The sequence below is a fragment of the Schistocerca piceifrons genome, chromosome 4 (genome assembly GCF_021461385.2).
Source record: "Schistocerca piceifrons isolate TAMUIC-IGC-003096 chromosome 4, iqSchPice1.1, whole genome shotgun sequence".
Classification (NCBI taxonomy): domain Eukaryota; kingdom Metazoa; phylum Arthropoda; class Insecta; order Orthoptera; family Acrididae; genus Schistocerca; species Schistocerca piceifrons.
Genome location: NC_060141.1, coordinates 36,889,108 through 36,911,516, shown reverse-complemented (window position 1 = coordinate 36,911,516; position 22,409 = coordinate 36,889,108). Strand labels below are relative to the sequence as shown.

General features: G+C 43.7%; 1 protein-coding gene across 1 annotated transcript in view; it reads right to left on the bottom strand.

The window, feature by feature from the left end:
* Nucleotides 1-22,409, bottom strand: part of LOC124795576 — a 179,734-nt gene that overhangs the window by 111,187 nt on the left and 46,138 nt on the right. The window contains exon 15 of the mRNA XM_047259647.1: nt 6,816-6,898. Within this exon, the coding sequence (XP_047115603.1) occupies nt 6,816-6,898 (83 nt within the window). The remainder of the gene's footprint in view (nt 1-6,815; nt 6,899-22,409) is intronic.

Below are 22,409 nucleotides of genomic sequence, written 5' to 3'. Positions count from 1 at the left end.
GAGTCATTGTCAAAATAATGCGACGCACATACAGCATCTGCGACTTCCTTCGTATATCAGTCAGGTCCAGCCCCCCAAACGAGTGAGGCTCCGTTACCACCTCATACCGTAAGCCAAACATGTGTCTTGTCCATACGAAACGACCAGAGAATTGTTGCAGTTTCTTCGCCATCATCAAGGGAAGTGGATAAACTTGGACCACGTAATAAGCTATGCATAAGACATACGTACCCATTACTCTGACTTTCTGGAGCAGAGTAAGAGAACACCTTTCTTGCTCTAGTATCGCTCCCTGAATTTTTTCCGTAACAGACTTTTGAGTGGACAACGATCAATGATGCTACCGAGAGACGTATGCCGATCCACCGCAGTAGCCCGTGGAACAACAGCGTCAGCAAAACCTCGCAAGGGAAGAAGCTTGCATTTACCGTCATTAAGTTTTGCACCTGAACTCCGACAAAAATCATCGATTACATCCTTCAGTCGAGGCATCTCAGCAGGATTGCGAACCATCACGTCATCCGCGTATGCACGAACAGCTATAGTCCCGCCGGAAAGCGTGCAGCCTGTCAGCTGGGATTCTAGCAGGGGCTCCAGAGACAACACAAAGTCATTGACAGCTGCCTTCCTTGAGGCACTCCCCTACGGATATTTATTGGGGGCGTCAGTTGGCCATTAACAACCACCGTAGCCGAAATACCCATAAACAGGTTTAGGAGAACTGGCCGTGTGTCAACAGTGAAACCAACTGCCTCCAGAATTCGAAGCAGAAACTCATGATTAACACGATCGATCAGGCACGTAGCTTTGATGTTTTGCAACAAGCTTCTCCATCAGAGCCGACATCCTACTATTACCTGCCCTCGCCACAGACTTACAATCAACATAGTAAGTGGGCGAAAGTTATCAGGGGCCGCCGGCGCTGTGCGTTTCGGGATTAAAACAATTTTTCCTAGAATGAGATTTTCACTCTGCAGCGGAGTGTGCACTGATATGAAACTTCCTGGCAGATTAAAACTTTGTACCCGACCGAGACTCGAACTCGGGACCTCTGCCTTTCGTGGGCAAGTGCTCTACCAACTGAGCTACCGAAGCACGACTCACACCCGGTACTCACAGCCTTACTTCTGCCAGTATTTCGTCTCCTACCTTCCAAACTTTACATTCTGGAAACATCCCCCAGGCTGTGGCTAAGCCATGTCTCCGCTATATCCTTTCTTTCAGGAGTGCTAGTTCTGCAAGGTTCGCAGGAGAGCTTCTGTAAAGTTTGGAAGGTAGGAGACGAGATACTGGCAGAAGTAAGGCTGTGAGTACCGGGCGTGAGTCGTGCTTCGGTAGCTCAGTTGGTAGAGCACTTTCCCGCGAAATGCAAAGGTCCCGAGTTCGAGTCTCGGTCGGGCACACAGTTTTAATCTGCCAGGAAGTTTCAATTTTTCCTACTTTGAACAAGATCGCCACTACTATACCCTGTAAGACTTCATTCAAAAGGGAGGTAAAGGTAGCGCGCGACAACGGCCAAAAGCGCACTTAAAAGTCCTTTGGAAGTCCATCTAGACCCGGGGACTTTTGAGAAGGCGATCTGACAATAATTTTGTAAACTTCCTCAGGCTGAAAGGCAGCTAAGAGCGTTGCATTATGATCAGGTGTAACTGTCGTATCCAAGATGCTGACAAGTGTCGTAAAAGGTTTCATTGGACTCATCGATATCGTAGATGTCTACATGGTACTGGTGTCAGATACGCATTATATCAGCTTGCGCCATTACGGTACGTCCATCATTTGACGCGAGAGAATGAATACGAGCGCTTCGGCGACAGGTCTGATGGCGAAGCAAATGATATCAGGAAGTCAGTTTTTCCGTCGCCAATGAACTCGGCTTCGATCGGATTTTCAAACCTTCCATCTGTATTCTCTTCAAGGTTAACAAATTTGACTTTATACGTCTAACATCAGCAATTCGCAGAGGGGCGTGATCCGAAGCAGCATAAAGTTCACGAAGGATGGAAATATTCATAAGTTCTCCGAAAGTCTCGCGCTTTGGCAGCACAGAAACGTATCGAAGTTTGCCTGAGCCTCCGTTTTGCTAGCTGTGTAGTCAAGGGTGGAAAGAGAATTTCCCAGTGGACCGTAGAGTACGCTCCCACATGACACGCATCACGTCATCGAGAGAGGGGTCAGCTGGGTGAACGACGTTTAGCAGCCACGGAGGGCGAAACAATTTGAGTGGTTGCCGTTCAAGATTGAGAGTTGTGGCCACAGCACAGTGATCCGTAAAGGAAGGCGGGATGACTTCAACATTAAGAATACTATCGCTCAAGCAGTCTAATAAGTAAAATCTATCTAACCTGCCACTAGAAGTCGCAGTAAAGCGGGTTAATTTAACTATCGTCAGGTATTTGCATATCCAGACGTCTTTTAGGCTGAGGAGTGTTGTAACCACAACCAACAGCGAGAACACCTTGGGCTGCAGATCGGAGCTGCCAGGTGAGGAAGCCGCCGGCGGTGGAGCACGCACCACCAGGTAAACACAGGACGAGTCGGACGACAGACCAACGACAACCGACAACAACCGACTATGACCGACACAACAAGGAAGAGATAAACAACGGAGGCTTGTGGAAACCACAACACCAAACACCAAACGTAAATTCACTCGGACCAGAGCCAGGCAAATGTCAACAACGAGCAACGACCAGAACGCAGTACCGCCGAGATAGAATGAAATCCAGAGCGAGTACCAGTCTGGCTGCACTAGGTTTTTTTTTCTTTATTGTCATTTTGAAACCTGTATACAGGCAGGCCTGCAGCAGCATACTACGCCGCTCTTTGGCCGCAGAGAAACACAAATATACAATGAAGACAATTAGAGAAAAAAGATGGTGGACATATAAACGGAGACAAACACTTTTTAAAATACAAGGTGCCGTTCACGGGCGTAGAGTCCAAGATAAAATTGTTCAGACACTTGGACACAGACAGAAACGAAAATTGTCACACATGAACGTAGGTGCACAAAACGAATAACACTGAACCACTTAAGCACAAAACGACGGCACACACAGAGAGGCGTTGATCTCCGGCGCGCGAAGTTCACAAACGTGTACGAGTCCGGGGACCTGCCAAGAGAGGAGGAGGGGGGGGTGGGAGAGGGGAGAGCAGATGCCATGGGCAGGGGAGACAGGGGGAATGGAGGAAGGGGGAGGGGAAGCCCGGGGGAAGAGGGGTGGAGGGAGGTACGGAAGGGGGGAGAGGACGGAGCCTTGGGGCACACCGGCGGAGGGGAAAAATGTGTAGGAATCTGTGTTATGGATGGTGACGTAGGAAGGACAGTGGGAGAGAAAGGAGCCAATCAGACGGACGTAGTTAATGGGAAGGGCGAAGGTTTGGAGCTTGAAGAGGAGACTGGAATGCCATACGCGGTCATAAGCTCGTTCGAGGTCCAGGGAGAGGAAGATTGCGGAGCGACGGGAATTAAGCTGGTCGGAAAGGAGATGAGTGAGGAGAAGGAGAAGGTCGCCAGAAGAGAAGGACGGCCGAAAGCCACACTGGGTAATGGGAAGGAGGCGATGCTGGTGGAGATGCTTGTGGATGCGTCGGGTGAGGATAGATTCCAGGACCTTGCTGAAGACCGAGGTAAGGCTGATGGGACGGTAGGAGGAGATGGCGGACGGCGGTTTGCCAGGTTTAAGGAACATCAGGATATGGGAGGTTTTCCACAGGTTGGGGTAGTAACCGGTGGACAGGACGGCATTGTAGAGCCTGGCCAGAGTGGAGAGGAAAGAGACAGGAGCTTGACGAAGGTGACGGTAGGTGACACGATCGTGACCAGGAGCGGTGTTGCGTTTAGTGCAGTGTGTAGCAATGAGATCCTGTGTAGTGATAGGGGCATTGAGTTCCGTGTGTGCAATGTTGTCCAAGTACTGGAAATCAGGTGCAAGGGGAGGGACAGAGGTGTCAGTTCGATCGCGGACATCCGGGAAGAGGGAGTAATCGAACTGGGGATCATCGGGGATGGAAAACACATCGGAGAGGTAGGATGCAAAGTGATTGGCCTTAGGGGGAGGGTTTAGTTCCGGTAAGGCGACGGAAGGCTGACCAGAACTTGGACGAGTTGATAGGTAGGGTAGCATTTAAACGGGTGCACGTCTGTCGCCAGTCCCGGCGTTTCTTAGCCGCGAGCACATTACGAATGTGTCGCTGGAGTTGCCGGTGGCACGGTAGAGGTGGCGGGATTCATGGAGGAGGAGGACGGCCTGTGGGGGTAAGGTAGGATGGTGGGGGTGGATGATGACAGTAGGGACGTGGGCCTCCACAGCCTCAGACAAGGTCTGCTGGAGAAAGGAGGTGGCATGGGGTACATCGTCAGGGTGGTGGTAGGTGAAGGGGTGGCTATCGACCAGGTTGGAGAGGGTATTCCGGTAGGCATTCCAGTTCGCTCGGGAATAATCATGGACGTACTTTGAGGGAGGGTCATTACGAGGGTCGGGGCGGGGGCGATGACCATCTGAAACAGTGAGGAGGACAGGGAGATGGTCGCTACCAATGGGCTCCAGGACATCCACTGTTATGCGGCCAAGGAGGTTGGGGGAGGAAAGGATAACATCGGGAGTGGAGTTGGATTCGGGACGGGTGTGCTGGGGGATGGGGATGAGGTCGCCTTGAAGGGAGGAGAGGAACCGATGCCACAGCTGTAACTGGGCGGCGGAACGACTATGGATGTTGAGGTCGGCGGTGATCACGTAGGAGGACAAGGTACGGTCGATGTGTGAGAGGAAGTCGAAGGGAATAGGGGCGTTAGGGCGGACATAGATGGTGGCGCAGGTGACGGTAAGGCCGGGGAAGAAGAGACTAAGGATCAGACGTTCGGTGGGGTCGGGAAGTAGAGGTTGGAGCTGAACGGAGATCTGGCGGTGGTGACCAATGGCAACTCCGCCATGCGCAATCAGGAGGGGATTATTGGAGCGGTGAAGGAGGTAGGGCGAAGTGTGGACGGTGTGGTGGGGTTGGAAGAAGGTTCCATTGAGGAGGAAGGCATCCACGCGGTGGGTGGCAAGGGTGTGCAGGAAGAGGTTCTTGTTGGCAGGAAGGGAGCGGATGTTGTTGAAAAGGATACAGTGCTGTTGCGCCATGACAGGGAATTAGACAAGGGTGTCAAGACGAGAGAAGGTGAAATGGGCCTGGTTGTTGGAGTAGGTGGCATACATTTGTAAGTGGAAAATGGAACGGGCGGCGAGGGAGACCTGTTGGAGGGTGTGAGGGCGCTGGAAAGGGTGGACGTTTTGTAGGACAATGGTGAGGGACCTGATGATGTCCTCAGCGGGGGGGGGGGGGGGAGGAAGGGAATTGCCAGGAGGTGTGGGGGCGTCCAGAGGACGGGCGGTGAGTTCAGGAGTGGTCAGAGGGGGTCGGGCTTTACACTTTTGGGAGTAGGTGGGATGGGGGAGATTGCAGGTATTGCAAGAGGGAGGGGATTGAAGGTTAGGGCACTGCCGGAGAAAGTGTGCTTGCCTACAATGCGGTCAGGTGGGGGCCTCGCGGCATTCGGCTGTTGGGTGTGCATTATAGCGCAGACACCTCTGGCAGTGCAAGGATTGAGGCGGGGAACGGGAGGGGACGAACTTATAGCGCTGGTTGAAGGGGAGGGCACGCTCCTTCAGGAGACGGTCAATGGAGGGGGTGTCCTCGGAGAAAACCCGCATAAGGCGGGTGGGGCTGGCCGAGTTGAAAATGCGGCTGACCGCCCGCACCTCCAGTGTGGGATGTGCCTTGAGCTCCGCCAACACCTCCTCCTCCATAATCGATGGACTGAGCCAAGTGATCACGGTGGTGAGGGTCGGCGGGCGATGCGGGGGTTGGGGTTGGTGGGTAGGAGATGGAGGAGCAGGGGTGAGGGAGGCGTTAGGGCCAAAACGGGTGATGGGGAGGTGGGAGAGAATGTCAGTATGGAGGGTTGGGCTGGGTGAGGAGATGAGAACGGAATCCCGTCTGGGAGTGAGGAGAGAGATGGGGGCACCAGGGAAGTGTTGGCGGAGGAGGAGGGAAAGATTCTGGGTCTTGAGAAGGGAAGGATCAGGACGGGAGAGGAGGTATTTGTATAAAGAGGGGGGGAGGAGGAGGAGGAGGCAGAGGGAGCAGGGCCAGGTGGGGAGACATCGATGGCACCCTGGGGGGGGGGAAGGAGGATAGGGTGGGACCTTTTTGGGAGTGGAGGAGGTGGTGGTGCCACTAGGGCGTTTAACGGCGGCAGAAGGGCGGGTGGTGATATGAGGGAAGGGAGCTATAGGGATGTGGTGGGAAGGGACAAGTCCCGGCGTGGATGCAGCAGTCGGCGCTGGAGATGGTGACGGTGAAGGCGACGGCGACGGCGATGGTGGCGGCGGTGATGGCGAAGGCGATGGGGAGAGTTGGGCACGGGCAGTGGCCCGACGGGCCACCACCCTAGCTGGAGCTGCAGTGACAGGCTGGGGGAGTGGGGGAAAGGATCAGAGGGAGAGTAGCGGGAGGAAGAAGCTGGAGAGGGGACGACAAAGAGCAAGGGCGAAGGGAGAGTGAGAAGAGGCAGGATGGAAAGAGGGGGGTGTGACTGGGCACACCATGTTATGGTGGTGGTGGCGGCGGAGGGGGAAGTATAAACTATGGCTGTGGTGGTAGTGGTGGTGGGGGCTGACATGACGACAGGGAGAAACAAAAACGCGCAGAACGAAAAAGAAAGGACAAAAACTGGGGACAGACGAAGAAGACGAATGAAGACAAAGACGGATGAAGACGAAGACGGATGACGACCAGAGTCCCACGCTGCTGGCGCTGGCGCTGACGCTGATTCGACGCCGGGTGGCAGGAATGCCGCAGCTGCTGCTGCTGCTGCTGCTGCTGCTGCTGCAGGAGGGCTGGCTGGCTGCTGCCGGCTGGACCGCTGTTGCTGCCCGGGACCACTGCCGGGACTGCTGCTGCTGCTGCTGCTGCTGCTCGGCTGGACCGCTGGCTGGCTGGCTGGCTGGCACCTGAAACCTAGCGCTTCAATTAGTGCTGGAATGGCACAATCGAAGGGTGGTATCCTTGCAGAGTACCACCGGAGATGGCTGGACTAGGGCAGGGCGGGTCCCTATATACGAAACCAGAGGGAGCGGCTATTGGCCGCTGTCTGCACGTGGCTTAGCGGTGGCGCCCTCGCTGCGCGAGAGCCGCTGCGCGGAATAGCCGCCGCGGAGGCGGAGCCCTCTATGGGCTGACCACGTCACTTTTATTCTGCCGCATGTTCGACTTCCGCGGCTGAAGGTACTAGAAGGATCGGACCCATTCGTGCAATTCGTGACATTAATTAATGTTTGGAGATTGATTAGCAAGACGCAATACACAGTTAAAATCACCACCCAACAGAATACCCGGAGGACTCTTACGCAACATTACTCTTGCTTCCCTTTTTGTAATTAATTTTTTTCTTTTACATTAAAAAAAATTAAGTAGAGGGTGATGTAGGAAAGCAGCCTACTCACGCCATATAAAATTCATATGCTTTTCATTGTGTGCCAGCCTAGTCCGCTGTAACTAGCTATCATGTCAAGAATGTTGCGCAATACCTTGAAACTAAAGTAAATAATGTGAAAAGTTGATAGCATGTCAGGAATGATGCTAAAATGGTAATGTGTTAAGTTTCAGTTTGGTTTAGAAATTTGGACGTTTTACGTAAAAATCATCGGCGCAACAGGAAGGAGCTAGAAACTTCAAAATTTATATTCGGATTCCTTTTTCATTGTAATTTAATGGAAACAGCATGCTGGATCTCACAAAGTAATATTTTGGTTCAGGTTCATGATTTTCTGTTTTTGTGACCTAAAAGTTCGGAAGCAAGATAGATTAAGTACGTGATTAGATGAAGCTAGGATGTTTAGATTTAGGTAGAATGGAGATCCACTATAATAACAAAGATGTGAGAAAATTCAAAAAGGCAGCTACAAAATTATAGCTGTAGCGTCTCTCCAAAGGGCAAGTTCAGAGCTCATCTATTGCGTGCAGTACAACTAAAATAATTCTCTCGCCAAAAGTATTTAACCTAGCCACATTAGAATTTTATTGTAGATACTTACCAAAGTGCTGATTGCTTCAGCGAATGAAGCAATTAATTATTTAGTACCTTGTGTTTTTCTTGGCCCGGCAGCTAGTCAGTAAGTCAAATGTTGTTGGCTGCGCCTTCGGCTATATAAATAAGAGCATGCGAGCTAGAGCAAGGCCCCAGTTCTCTGCTAGATTCATATCAGCGCGCGCTCAGTGTCGGAAGCCACATTGCGTTTGTGCAGTTGCCAGGAACAGCCTTGGATGCCGCATTACGTAACTCAATATGCACTTAACAATGAGTTCGTATTGGGGTAAAGTGTCATTTATGGAACGACTCCAGTGATTTAGTCTCAGTTTGTGTATGTCGTTTCTTTCACGTGTTGCCGTAGGACAGACTTTCTACCATTACTAGCGTGGCGTTTGATGAGTATTCACATCAGATTTTGGCTTGCATTCACTTTGAACATTTACATCGATAACGATTATTGGACAGTTTCGTTATCTACGGATAATAGGATCCACGAAATACTCTGAACAGCTCTGATAGTACAATAGCTGATATGGTTAATCATTTGTCTGGAATTTTACGCTTTATCGTTTTCAGAATATAGTGAAAATTGTTAAACTGCATTTTCTATGAGTTCCAGACATCATCCTAAATCCTCAGAGTAATGAACTTCAATAATCAATGACTTAAATTCTCCATCAGAGTGGGCACAGTGAACTCTAATTACAGGCATCACATTTTTGCTAATCACTTTCTGGTTGCCAACACAATATTACCGATTGCGATCCAAACAGCTTCCTTTGCTGTATCATTAATAAGAAACTAAATAGTATTCCGCAACGAAATCGCATTTCAGGAGGTCTGTAAACTAATTACATGCATAAAAGAAATTTATACTCTGGTTACAGAAAAAATTGAGTTATTTGAAATAATACCCTTGTACATAATTGTGACATGAAAGGGTAATCCTTTTTTCGAATTCAATACAGAAATAAGACATTTTCTGTAAGTACGTCAAGACTGGTGGAGAACATTCCGCTATGTGGAAACGTACTGCTAGGGCAGATGTTCTAAGCACTTTTAGTTGAGCGCCACAGGAGGTTCCTGTAAGTTTACGGAGGATGTTGCGCTCAGAAACTGTGAGATTTATTTCTTCGTATTGGGCTTTGAGTATAATGGAGCGGTTCATCTTAACTCCAAGGTAAGCTGGAGTGTCGTAGTGGAAAAGTTGTTCTCGTCTTCAAGTAACGTTCAGTTTTCATTTAGCTTCCCTGTTTCTTGGACGAAATGCACAAGCTTATGTCATTGCACGATTTGGCTTCCAATCTTTACTAACATAGTACTTGGCCAGGTTCTCGAGAGCTCTTGTCAGCTTTATATCCACGTCTTCCAAGGTTTGGTCTTGGGCAGCAATCGCTGTATCACCTGCAGAAATAAACGCTTTGATTTCAGAGGTAATTTATTGGTGATTTGCGTAGATGTTATACTACAGAGGGGTCAACGTACTTCCGGGAGGGAGTCCATCTTTCTGAATCCTCCATCGACTTTTCCTATTTTGCAATGTGACAAAGTACCTCCTATTTTGCAGTAAAAATTGGGCAAACTGTATTAACTGGTAATCCTTTGTGACACTGTATCATAAGCTGCTGTCGGTCAATGAAACGCACGATTGTAAGTTGACCTCTTTCATAACCATCGTCACTGCATTGGACCAAATTATGAATATGTCCACAGCAAGTCTGGTGAGAGCCGGAACGTTCTTTTATGAGGCCTTTGGCTACATACTCTGATATTCGATTTAGTATCAGTCTGTCCCAATATCTTATACAAATGGCAGAGAATTGAAACTGAACGGTAGTTTATTGTTCTATTGTGTCTTTCCCAGGCTTTAGGTGTGCTACTACTTCGTCTTTGCGCCAGATCTTGGGAATGTGAGATGTTGAAATACATGATTACGTAAGATTTAATATCCACTATTTGCAGCAGTTCCAAACACCTTATTTGTAGCGTTTGTAGTTCGTCTAGACCTACAGCTTTGTTGTCTTTCATAGACTTGAATGCTATACCCATTTTTAAGGTGAAAGGAATGCCGAGGTGATATTTCTCATCAGCATGTCCTATGAGTTTGGAGTTTTATATCTCCTTCAGTCTTACAAGTCAGAATTAATTGAAGAGCAACTTGGCAGGAGTTATCTTCGAGAGATCAGGAGGAACAATGAATGCTTTTCTGCTATTCTGTTTCGTATCTAGATTCGATTTTATATAGCCCCGTTTTTTACTTCTGAGAGCTGATACAGAACGCAGGAGATCTTCGCCTGTTTGGGTTGTTCCCTCAGAGAATGTGCCATTGTCAAGTAGTTGTTTGTATCTCTCCAAGAGATACTTCAAGTATTGATCAAATCCAGGAATATAATCCCTTCTGCATCCTCTTGGAATTTATTTGCGTGAGATGACTTGGACTGATTTAACAATTTCACCATATGTCTCTAGAAATAATTCGAATTTTAGGACTTCTGCACCAAGTGCTTGTGTAAAATTCCCACATTGTGCTTTCTTGAAGTTGAATTGTCTTTTGAACTGAACAATGTCTGATTTCAGAAGTGCTTCAGCAGAACAAGTAATAGGTCGATGTTGCGTGTGTGGAATTCGCTCAGCAATATTCTTTTTCACTCGCTGACCAAGATGCTCATTAACAAAAATTTCATTTGGCATATATCCACACGCCCATCTGGCAATGTTGAAGGAGGGTGGCATCTGTGGGTCATGGATTAATAACAATCCAACCTTTTTAATTCAGTCTTCCAGTTGTTCTCAGTTATGTTGGTTTCCTTATAAACGCACGACACATTGTCGTACTTAAAGGCACCTATTACTAGCTTAGTTGGCTGAGAGTGGAAGTTCGATGGTTCCTTTAAACTGAAGCCAGTGTTAGGTGTTTTGTATATAAACGTCACTGCACATGACTGGGACTCGACCGTCAAGATCTCTACGTCGTTGCCAGATACTGAACCTACTGAAATGATGTTTAAACTAGGCTTTGCAAACACTGCTCTACCATACATCGCAGTGGGTCTTTCAGTGATGAGATTAATTACATTTCCTTTTGGTCTTCTATCGTTTGGACATGTATGGATCATTCTGATTAATTAAAGATAGCAGGCTTTTGATTTACAAATTTTAGACTGTAAAACTTTTGTTTGAGATGTAATACAGTCAGTATTAGCTGATACTATTTTAAGGACTGGATTTCAAAAAAGCTGTTATTCTTTGTGGTCCTTATGAGTTAAAGGCTCTGCCGCTAGGGTTCTTCCTAATGTTTCCATTTTCTGTAATGAGTCATCGCCATTGAGATAGAAAACTTACATTTTTCATGTCATTCGTATTGATGGCTCACGGTTTGACTTCCTTGCATGAAACAGTTAGTGCCGTTTGGCACCATCTTCTGTAACTGGTTATGATTGATAACAAGGTATGTCTATAATAAGCACTTGTAATATAGAACTATACGCTGCGTATAAATATTTTCTGTACTAAATGGTCTTTGTAATTTTAGGTGTGTGCTTTGAGAATGAGCAAGTCAGTCAGAAAACGGTAACCAATGCAGCAATAGATTATGCACTGAAGAGCCAAAGAAACTAGTACGCCTGCCTAATATCGTGTAGCGCCCCCACAAACGCACAAAGTGTCGCAACACAACGTGAAACGGATTCGAATAATATCTGAAATAGTACTAGAGAGAATTGACACCATGAATCCTTTAGGGCTGTCCATAAATCCGTAAGAGTACGAGGAGGTTGAGATCTCTTCTGAACAGCACGTTGCAAGGCATCGCAGATATGCTCAATAATGTTGATGTCTGGAGAGTTCGGTGGCCAGCGGAAGCGCTTAAACCCAGAAGAGTGTTCCTGGAGCCACTCTGTAGCGATTCTGGGCATGTGAGGTGTCGCATTGTCCTGTTGGAATTGCCCAAGTCCGTCGGAATGCACAACGTACACGAACTGATGCAGATGATCAGGCAGGATGCTTACGTACATTCTGTCAGAGACGTACCTAGACTATAAGGGATCCCGTATCACTCCAGTTGCACACGTCCCACACAGTTACAGAGCCTCCACCAGCTTCTACAGTTCCCGGCTGACGTGCACGGTCCATGGATTCATCAGGTTATCTCCATACTCGTACACGTCCATCCCCTGTGTGCAGAGCCGTCATCAAGGGTACACGAGTGGGCCTTCGGCCCATATCGATGATGTTTCGTTAGATGGTTCGCACGCTGACACTTGGTGATGGCCCACCATTGAAATCTGCAGCAATTTGCGGGAAGGTTGCACTTTTATCACGTTGAACGAATCTCTTCGCTCGTCGTTGGTCCCGTTCTTGCAGGCTCTTTTTCTAGCCGCAGCCATATCGAAGATTTGATGTTTTACCGGATTCCTGATATTCACGGTACACTCGTGAAATGGTCGTACGGGAAAATCCCCACTTTATCGCTACCTCGGAGATGCTGTGTCCCATAGCTCGTGAGCCAACTTTAGCACCACGTTCATACTAACTTAAATCTTGATGACCCGCCATTGTAGCAGCAGTAACCGATCTAACAACTGCGCCAGACACTTGTCTTATGTAGCCGTTGCCAACCGCATCGCCGTATTCTGCCTGTTTACATATCTCTCTATTTGAACACGCATGCGTATACCAGTTTCTTTGGCGCATCGGTATAATATGCAGCACAGTTTGTAAGTAGGCTGTTTAGGTTTTTATGTTGGTAACGCCATGTAGCGCTCTATATGAAAATCACTGACTGTGCTGTTTGAAGGCTGTGGTTGGTTTGCATTGTTGGAGTAATATTCGCCATTGTAGTGTTGCGCAGTTGGAGGTGAGCCGCCAACAGTGGTGGACGTGGGGGAGAGATGGCGGAGTTCTGAGAGCGAATGATCTGGACGTGTCCATCAGAGACGGTAAATTTGTAAGACTGGATGTCATGAACTGATATATATATTATAACTTTTGAACACTATTAAGGTAAATACAGTGTTTGTTCTCTATCAAAATCTTTCATTTGCTAACTATGCCTATCAGTGGTTAGTGCCTTCAGTAGTTTGAATCTTTTATTTAGCTGACAGTAGTGGCGCTCGCGGTAGTTCGAGTAACGAAGATTTTTGTGAGGTAAGTGATTTGTGGAAGGTATAGGTTAATGTTAGTGAGGCCATTCTTTTGTAGGGATTATTGAAAGTCAGATTGCGTTGCGCCAAAAATATTGTGTGTCAGTTTAAGCACAGTAATTTATAATTTTTCTGAGGGGATGTTTCATATGTCGACCCTTAGCCGAATACACCTCACTGGAATCTTCTGATTTTTTCTTGTAATCTGTGTAATTAGTGTAGCTATTGTTTATTGCTACCACGTAACTGTAGAGAGAATTTCCTTTGTAGTTGTAGTTTTTCATTTTTGTACAGTAAAACAGTTGTGGCATGTATGTAGATTTGCACCAAGTATTTAGCAGCTGCACTAGCAATTAACGAGATATTATTTTCAGTGCTATGTTAATGTGTTTTTTAATTTTGCTCTTCAAATTTTGCTTTTCTGTGTTATCGTGTGAAATATTGCGGGAATAATGGTGTGTGAAAAACGTAATACTAGGCTCCAAAGTAAACTGAGAACTAACAGTGAAGACGAAAGCAGTGTGTTAGCGCGACCGAATAATGAATTAACTAATGTTCAAAGTAGTAATTTGGTAATTATGCATAGGGAAATGGAGCGGGCTGCAAATAATGGTGTAGACAGTGAAACAATTAGTGAACAGGGAAGCATTATCGATCGATCGGACGGCAACAGCTCGCCTCAGGAATCTGAAATGACAGGACACAATCTTGCAAATACTGTAGATTCAGGTTTTGCGTCCTCATCATTTTCTCAAATAAGTCAAGACACATATTCTGCTTTTCAAAATACGAATATTGCCGGTTCAAATGCACTGCAGAATAGCACTGAGTAACACGTTTCAGACACCAGTGCATTGTTATTACAGTTAATGCAACAAATGGGACAAAGGCTATAAAAGTTAGACACAACGCTTGAACAAAATCAGAAACAAATGGGACAAAATCTTCAAAAGTTAGACACAATGGAACAAAATCTTCAAAAATTAGACACAATGGAACAAAACCTTCAAAAGTTAGACACCACGCTTGAACAAACACGTGAAGATTTAACTACTGAGTTACATAAAATCGAATCAAATTGTCAAGAAGTCTGTAATGATGTAAAAACACAAATTTGTGAGCATTTTCAACCTATTTTTTCGCGTCATGAAAATGGATTACAGAATCACGAAGCAGCCCTAAAGGAACTGCAAACTATTGTTCATCAAAATCACGACACTTTGCAAGCTAAAATTGACTTAGTTGCATCTACCGATTCGGTTACGCAACTTGCAGAAACTCAGGAAAACTTAATGGACGCAGTAGATACTATTTCAATACAAATGGACACTCTGAGACTTGGTTCAGAAAAACACACTGAGGAAATAAGTTCACTATCGGAGAAAGTAGCCGAACTTCCGGATCATTCACTAACTTATCTACAAAGGTAGATGATGATCTGAATGACACAAGACCTGTATCCGTCACTGACACAGAAGAGTATGAACAAATTAAGAAATTCAAACAAAATCAGAATAAAATTAATACGCAACACAAAAGAGAGATCCGAGAACTACAAGATCAGTTGGCACAAGTAATACAAAAATTACGCATTTCAGAGGACACTCGCTCTCCAACACGGAAAGAGGGACTTAGAAATACGGAAAAGCCGTAAAATAATAACACAGGGCATTTCGGAAATTATGAAAGAAATTGGCAAGGTGCACCGAATTTTGAGATGGAACCGCCGCCACGACGTAACAGTGACCGATATGCGACTGGCCGACACGATGGTTTGACTATAAGCTGTTGATTACTACACGTAAATTCAAAACATTTAAGAATTCTGGCAACGACATTCATCCACAGGCGTGGCTCCATCAATTGTCTCATTGTTTTCCTACCAACTGGTCATTAGAGCACAGATTAGAGTTTATGTGTGGCTACTTAGAGAACGAAACATTTCGAACAATCTGAATTTTCCAGTCTCGTGAAATATTAAAAAGACATGTTGCACAAGAATCAGTACCTGTCAAACCCATACAGCCCCTCAGAACTCATCCCCATTTGCTTAATCAAATTGCCTGATTTTGGTAGGACGTTGCAAAGACGACATTGAAGCTTTTCAGGGACTGTTACAAGAATTGTAAATTGACACTGACAATCGCAGGGCGCGAAAACAGGAACACAACAATTACAGGTCACATCCGTCACAATTCTGTGAAGAAAGAAATAATAACTGGACATGACAAGGCTATTCTTACAACATAAATCGTGACCAAAACAGACACCACCCATATTACAACCGTTGGCAGAGTAGTAATAATTACAGGGAAAGATCACCTCTCCATGGTAATGATTATCACAGAGACCACAGAGACAATCAGAAAAACAGACAATATGGGAGCCAACATAATTATTATCAAGGGTGACAGAATTACTTCAGACACAACAGTCCTCCGCGCAGTTACGACTCAGGTAGAAGTTCTCCACCACGTGACCGACAAGAAAGAAAATACAGAAATTACCGACATGGCGACAGACGATATAATCGTAACGACAGACCTGAATTGCATCAGAACTGGTGGGATTCAAACAGGGCAGGGCTCTCTCGACAAGGTGAATTTGTGGAATTTAGGTCTCCTAATCCTCATAACGACGCGCGCCAACAAAGAGACAGACAATGACTCGCACCGCTGGCAGCCTCGTGCGCCGAAAGACTCAGAGAAAAAAACATAGACGCTAACCTTGAGAAAAGTTCCAGTATTCTTTATCGACGTATATCGCATGATAATTGCATTCAAGTTAACACTGAGCACTAGGAAGAGTTAAGGACTGTACTACATTTCACATGTAAAACCGTTTCTTTAGAGATAATCTACTTTTTAACTTAGTCTTTGCCATAAAATTTTTCACTTCACATTACTAGTACTTTTTGTGACACTTAGAAACTGTTAACATGCACCTATGTTTTAAAGTTAACTATCCAGTCAAGAACCTAGGGAACTTATTTAGACACGTAATTACAAATGCATTGGTATAGTGAATAGAGGACACAGTGTTACTGTGTGTGTACATTCTTGCTTGTTAGTTGAACGATTACGTAACGACTATAAGGCTCGCATACTTAGAACATATATCGGTACTGCTAATGAGATTTTAATGCAACATTTTGGTTGACTTGAAAATACATTCTGGATTTGAAGTACTTTCTGAGAGATACCAGATGACACAGTGTTTAGTTTATGTGACAGCTTCACGATTATATCACGACGCTACTAATGAGTGACAATTTACATTGTTCCTTTTGCGGTGTATCTCTTTTATATCTGCACAGTTTTTCTGTATTATTCTGGAAAGTAAAACCTGTTTTAGTAGTAACTTTTGTGGTAGAGCTACAATGGGACAGCCTTTTTTGTAGCACAATAATATGTTACAGTGTAGTACTTTCTTCATCACGATAATGTACGTAATAACTACGATATCTATACGCATAGCATTTCGCTTTTGTTTATTACGAGGTAAGTACACTGACTTCCACAGAACTTTGCTTACGGACGACGACAATTACGACACTTGGCACACTTTTTACCAGCGCTACAGTACGTGTACATGGGTGATTAAATTTGTACTTAAAACACTTATTTTTAAAGATTTTTGAATTACAAAGATACAAAGATTTTCCATGATACATTTCATTCCATTACTGTAATTTGTAACACTTGAGGGTATAATTACATTAATCCTCAGGGGGGTACACGCTTACTTTGTGTACCATGTGTTTGGCAAGCACAAGGATCCCTAGCTAATATAGTATTTGCTTATACAACTTTACACATCGGTACCATGTTGCTCTAACACATAAATTACACAGCTATTTGATTATTTAACTGAGAGAGACAAACATTTTTTTTTACTAAATCAGTGACAAATGTTTACGTAATTACACAGTTGGATAACTTCACACTTATGAAATTGTATTTCGTCTGCACTTTGTGAACTCTTCATATTTTTTCGGAACCATTGTGATACTATGAGAGCTTTGAGTGATGTATTTGGTATAGGATCATGATTTTTTAAAGTACGTTTGAGGTAGATGACACTATTGAAATAAGCAGAGAATTCTTTTTAGGTTTTGAAATTATTGCAGAAAGCTACGACGATTTTGAGATTTGGCTGAGGTGTTATGATGTTATTATTACGACGACAATGTGTATTATGCTGTTGAGGTATGTTTATTGTCAATAAGCTGATGCTATATGAGGAATTTGATTATGCTATGTATTTATTACGATGAAATATTGAAGAAGCGTCGACGAATACGTATACGTGTAATAAGGTAAGGAATAATGAGTAGTGGTTAGGGACTCTGGTTTTTGAAAAAGGATGTTGGAAACCAAGAATCGTACTTTTAAGAGTTATGAAATATGTGTATATGCGTGAATGTATCACAAAGCTGGCAAAAATTTTTTGGTCACTGTTATATTTATAGGATTTTGTTTCTACAGATTTGTAACGCAAATATTTCGACATGTGAAATTTTATTTGTATCAAACTGTCACTGTAGCGGAAACTGATGTCGTAAATATTTTGGTAAGGAAGGTAGGTCACCTTGAAGTAATGCACTGTAAGTACCCAGCTACACGACAGTCACCTGGAAAAATGCCATTAGTATGTGCCTTTCAGAGGCACAGGTGCAGAAAAAAAGAGGCCATTATCCTCGCTATTGACATTTCTTTGTAGAAAGCTTTGCAAATACGACACACCCAAACTTGAAAACATATGATTACACTGTAGAGCTCTTAATTTACGATGTTTACTAAATTGCCTAATGAAATGATGAGAAACATTGTTACATCTATTGTCTTTCTAGTTGAGAGATTTTTCTTACTGCCTTTGGAGACGCTATTTGCCTTGTGAATGACGTTTCACACATTGCTTTGTATATATTTACTAATTTCGTTTAATATCTAGTTTCTAGCTGCACTGGAGCATTGGTTAAAATAAAATCTAATAGATGTACTAATATAGATATTTTATGCTTACAGATCCAGTAAATAATAATTTTATGATCTACTTCCAAAAAAACGAGGGAGCACAAAAAGACATTTCCCTTCACAGGAATTGCATACATAATTTTTGTCAATGACTGGGCAGCTTGTTTCGTAGATAAATCAAGGTGATTTATCACTCTAGTGTTAAGATGTGACATAGGTATTAGACATGGCCATCTTTAGTGTAATATTTTTTTTTTGCTTGAGCTTTGTCATGTTTGGATATAAGTTATTGCATTTGCTGCTGCTGTTTGCCAGGCATAGTGCTGCTGAATTTCACTTTGTATTACTCTGTTAAGCCAGTTTTGCTACTGATTTATTTTTCTTGTTGCTGCACATTGGCTCGTATTAATTATAATGTTGCATTTGCTTTGCTAATTTATATTTATTGCTGCTTAATTTGCCAATTTGCATTTTTTTGTCATTGCTGTTTGTGTTAATTGTTTTGTGCTGCTGCATTGCCTTGTCCCTTAGTTTATGCATCTGAGCTCAGTAGATTTAAGTTAGCTTAAGATGGGGTAGGCTATATAAGAGAACGAGTTGTGATAAATTGGAAGAAATGCATTGAGAAGCTATAAGAAAATGGATTGGCCCAAGAAGTATTTTGAAAGACGATATGAACAAAAAAGTAGGGTTTAGGGACAACAAGTTTACGTAGGATTTTCTTGGAAATAAATGATGAGGTAAGATAATGGAAAATAAATAATGAGTTAAAAAATATGTGAACATATAAAAACAGAAATCATGCTTGGATAGGATTTTTTTTATGGAAACATATGTTGAAATAAGAGGAATGATCCATGGAATGAAGTTTTGGGTTGGACTGCAGTACCAAATGTCACACTGAATACAAACCCTGTCCTGTCCTTTTGTGTTATTCCACTATGTGTCTGTGAACCTTGTGTATTTGTGTTCTTCCTGTCTTTATATGTTTAGCTGATAAGAGTTATGTTGTAGAATTTTTCTAATAATATGTTATTTGCTTTGTAAAGATGTTTAGACATTATTTATTCTGTTTTGTTGCTCATGTGTGAAGTTGATGTTTCGAAAGCTATTCTGATCTTTTATTTATTTACTTATGTCATAATTCCTGTAACACTGATGCACATTGTTATTTCTATTCTTTTGTAAAGCCTGTATTACTACAAATGTTATCCATACTATTATGTTCTTTAATGATGTATTTTGTACCTTTGTAATTGTATTCTTATGTTGTAAATTTATAATTGTATAGACACCAGTTCTTCAAATTAAGTTTCATTTCAGTGCACACGTTTCTGTTGGTCATAGTATATGCACAATATGTGAAAAAAGATGACTGCTAGTGTTTGCACATGTGTTAATAATTCAGCAAGGGACTGGCTAACAGCATTGCTGGTTCTAAGGACATTTCAAAAAACTTTTTTGTGAGTGAACAAGAGGTGGTTCATGGACTTGCTATATTGTCCATGAGGCTCTTCGATGGTGATTGTGCACCTGCACAGTCGCAACAGATGGCTGCTACCCATCTCTACAAGGACTACAGTGGGTCTGGACCTTTGATGGTCCACCAATACCATTATTTCTACAAGGACCAAAGTGGGTCTACACCTTTGATGACTCACCAATACCATTATTTCTACAAGAACTGCAGTGGGTCTGCACCTCTGGTGACCCACCAATACCATAATTCTACCAGGACTACAGCAGGTCTGCTCTGTGATGACCTACCTACCAATATTCTTCAAAACTTCGACTGACTCTGCTGTGGGTTTGCTCTGTTGTGGCCCATTACCTGTCTGCATGCCAAGAGTCGGCACTGTCTTTCCGTTGGAAGGACAAAACTACTTCTTCAAGACTGCATGGAAATCCACTACTTCCCTGTGCATTTTCTTTTACTGCTCAGACTTTGAGAAAAAAAATACACTGCAATGTTACTGTGATGAATGATCAGGACTTTCTTTATGGACTGTGAGAAAATTTTAGCTTTTGACCAACATTGTATCAATAAGTGTGTGCATTTGATTTCTTTGTTATTGTAATGATGAAATTTTTTTTTCAAATCTGTATTGGCCACTGCCCAAAACAATTTGTAAAATTTTTGTGGGGAGCATGGGGGCTATGTAACTAGGCTGTTTAGGTTTTTATGTTGGTAACGTCATGTAGCGCTCTATATGAAAATCACTGACTGTGCTGTGTGAAGGCTGTGGTTGGTTTGCATTGTTGGAGTAATATTCGCCATTGTAGTGTTGGGCAGTTGGCTGTTAACAGCGCGTAGCGTTGCGCAGTTGGTGGTGAGCCGCCAGCAGTGATGGATGTCGGGAGAGAGATGGCGGAGTTTTGAGAGCAGATGATCTGGACGTGTCCATCAGACACGGTAAATTTGTAAGACTGGATGTCATGAACTGATATATATATTATGACTTTCGAACACTATTAAGGTAAATACATTGTTTGTTCTCTATCAAAATCTTTCATTTGCTAACTATGCCTATCAGTAGTTAGTGCCTTCAGTAGTTTGAATCTTTTATTTAGCTGGCAGTAGTGGCGCTCGCTGTATTGCAGTAGTTCGAGTAACGAAGATTTTTGTGAGGTAAGTGATTTGTGAAAGGTATAGGTTAATGTCAGTGAAGGCCATTCTTTTGCAGGAATTATTGAAAGTCAAATTGCGTTGCGCTAAAAATATTGTGTGTCAGTTAAGCACAGTCATTTATAATTTTTCTAAGGGGATGTTTGAAGTTGTATGCGAGAGCGATATCGTTAGTTGGCAGTCGAACTGTGACACTAAGGGAGTGTGCATCGTTGAGGCGTGCGTTCGTGTTTTGCGTAACCTTGATAGGCAGAGGCACAAGAAAATTTCTGACCACGTCATTGGTTTTCAGTTAGGCTTAGACATAACTTCAACGTAGACGTTATGGAACAATATGTTGCACAGTGTGAATGCTGTGAAATTCGTGTAGTAATGTAAACTGCAGTGATAGTTCTTGTGCCAATGGACTGTGATTATCGTAGTGTCTGCAGCTAACAGAATTGCACAAAGGAATATACTTTCGAGTTACTACCTCGTTTCCAAGTTAAATGAAGTACCGCACGCGTTAAAATATTAACTGTCCCTGTGGGGGCTTTTAAACTGCTTGTCACGTGTGGCACTGTTTTCGCCAGAACTGTAAATTCGCGATCGTGATTTCTAAAAATGGACGGACTGTAAATTTGCTATGGGCGAGCTAAAGTGGAGTTTACTCTGTTTTAAATATGTGTACGGGCCGTTGATCACGGAATCGCTTGTGTAAGAAGGGTCGTAATGGCACATGTACGAACTGGGGTTTAATACAGCAGCTACTACGTCCGACCAGCCTGTCATTAAAGAATGGAAACGGGGATAATATTATTACGTGGTGGAGTCTGTACCAGTCAAGAGCATGTGGCTATGGGAATTTCATGACTAATGGAGGCATAATAATTGCACCGCCAGTACCAACGAACTGCCGCTGACGGACAGTCTACAAAAAGATAAGTTGTTCTCTGCCTGTAAAGACCCAACAAATTTTGTGTAGTTTTATATTTAATTTCTTTTTCTCTTGCGCAAAGTTTTCTTCATACTTACTTTCTTTAAAATACAAGTAATTTCAGCGAAATGTGTTACACTCTGTGTTGACATTGTTGACCTACCATATACAGTAGTCATTGCTGCCTCTGTCTTTCTCCTTTATCTTATTGTAGCTTTTATTGCATGCGTTTTTACGTATTCTGTTGGAGGATTGTCGTTTTCGTATTTGGGCAGTGCTTTATGAGGTGAATTTACGTATTTTATTCTGGTATTTGGCCGGCAGCGTCAATTGTGGCGTCCGTCATTCGATTCCGAGCACCGACCAATCACAACCAAGCTGCTCGATTGCTATTGGTGCTGGGCACATCATAGGCTGGTATTTTGAATCTGATAGCCATCAACTACGTAAACTGTGTTTACATTCAATAAGACGTCATATTACGACATACTCAGGAGCAAGCACGAGTTTATTTGGCTCTTACAGTTATAACTGAACAAAACAATAGTAATTTCGTTAGTTATTTACGAATTGATTTACGGGAGTTTTCGTGTTTTACGTTCTTTTGGTGTTTGTTGCCGAACTCTGATCTCACTTTTGTTAAGTTTGGAAGTAAAATGGATTCTTTTCT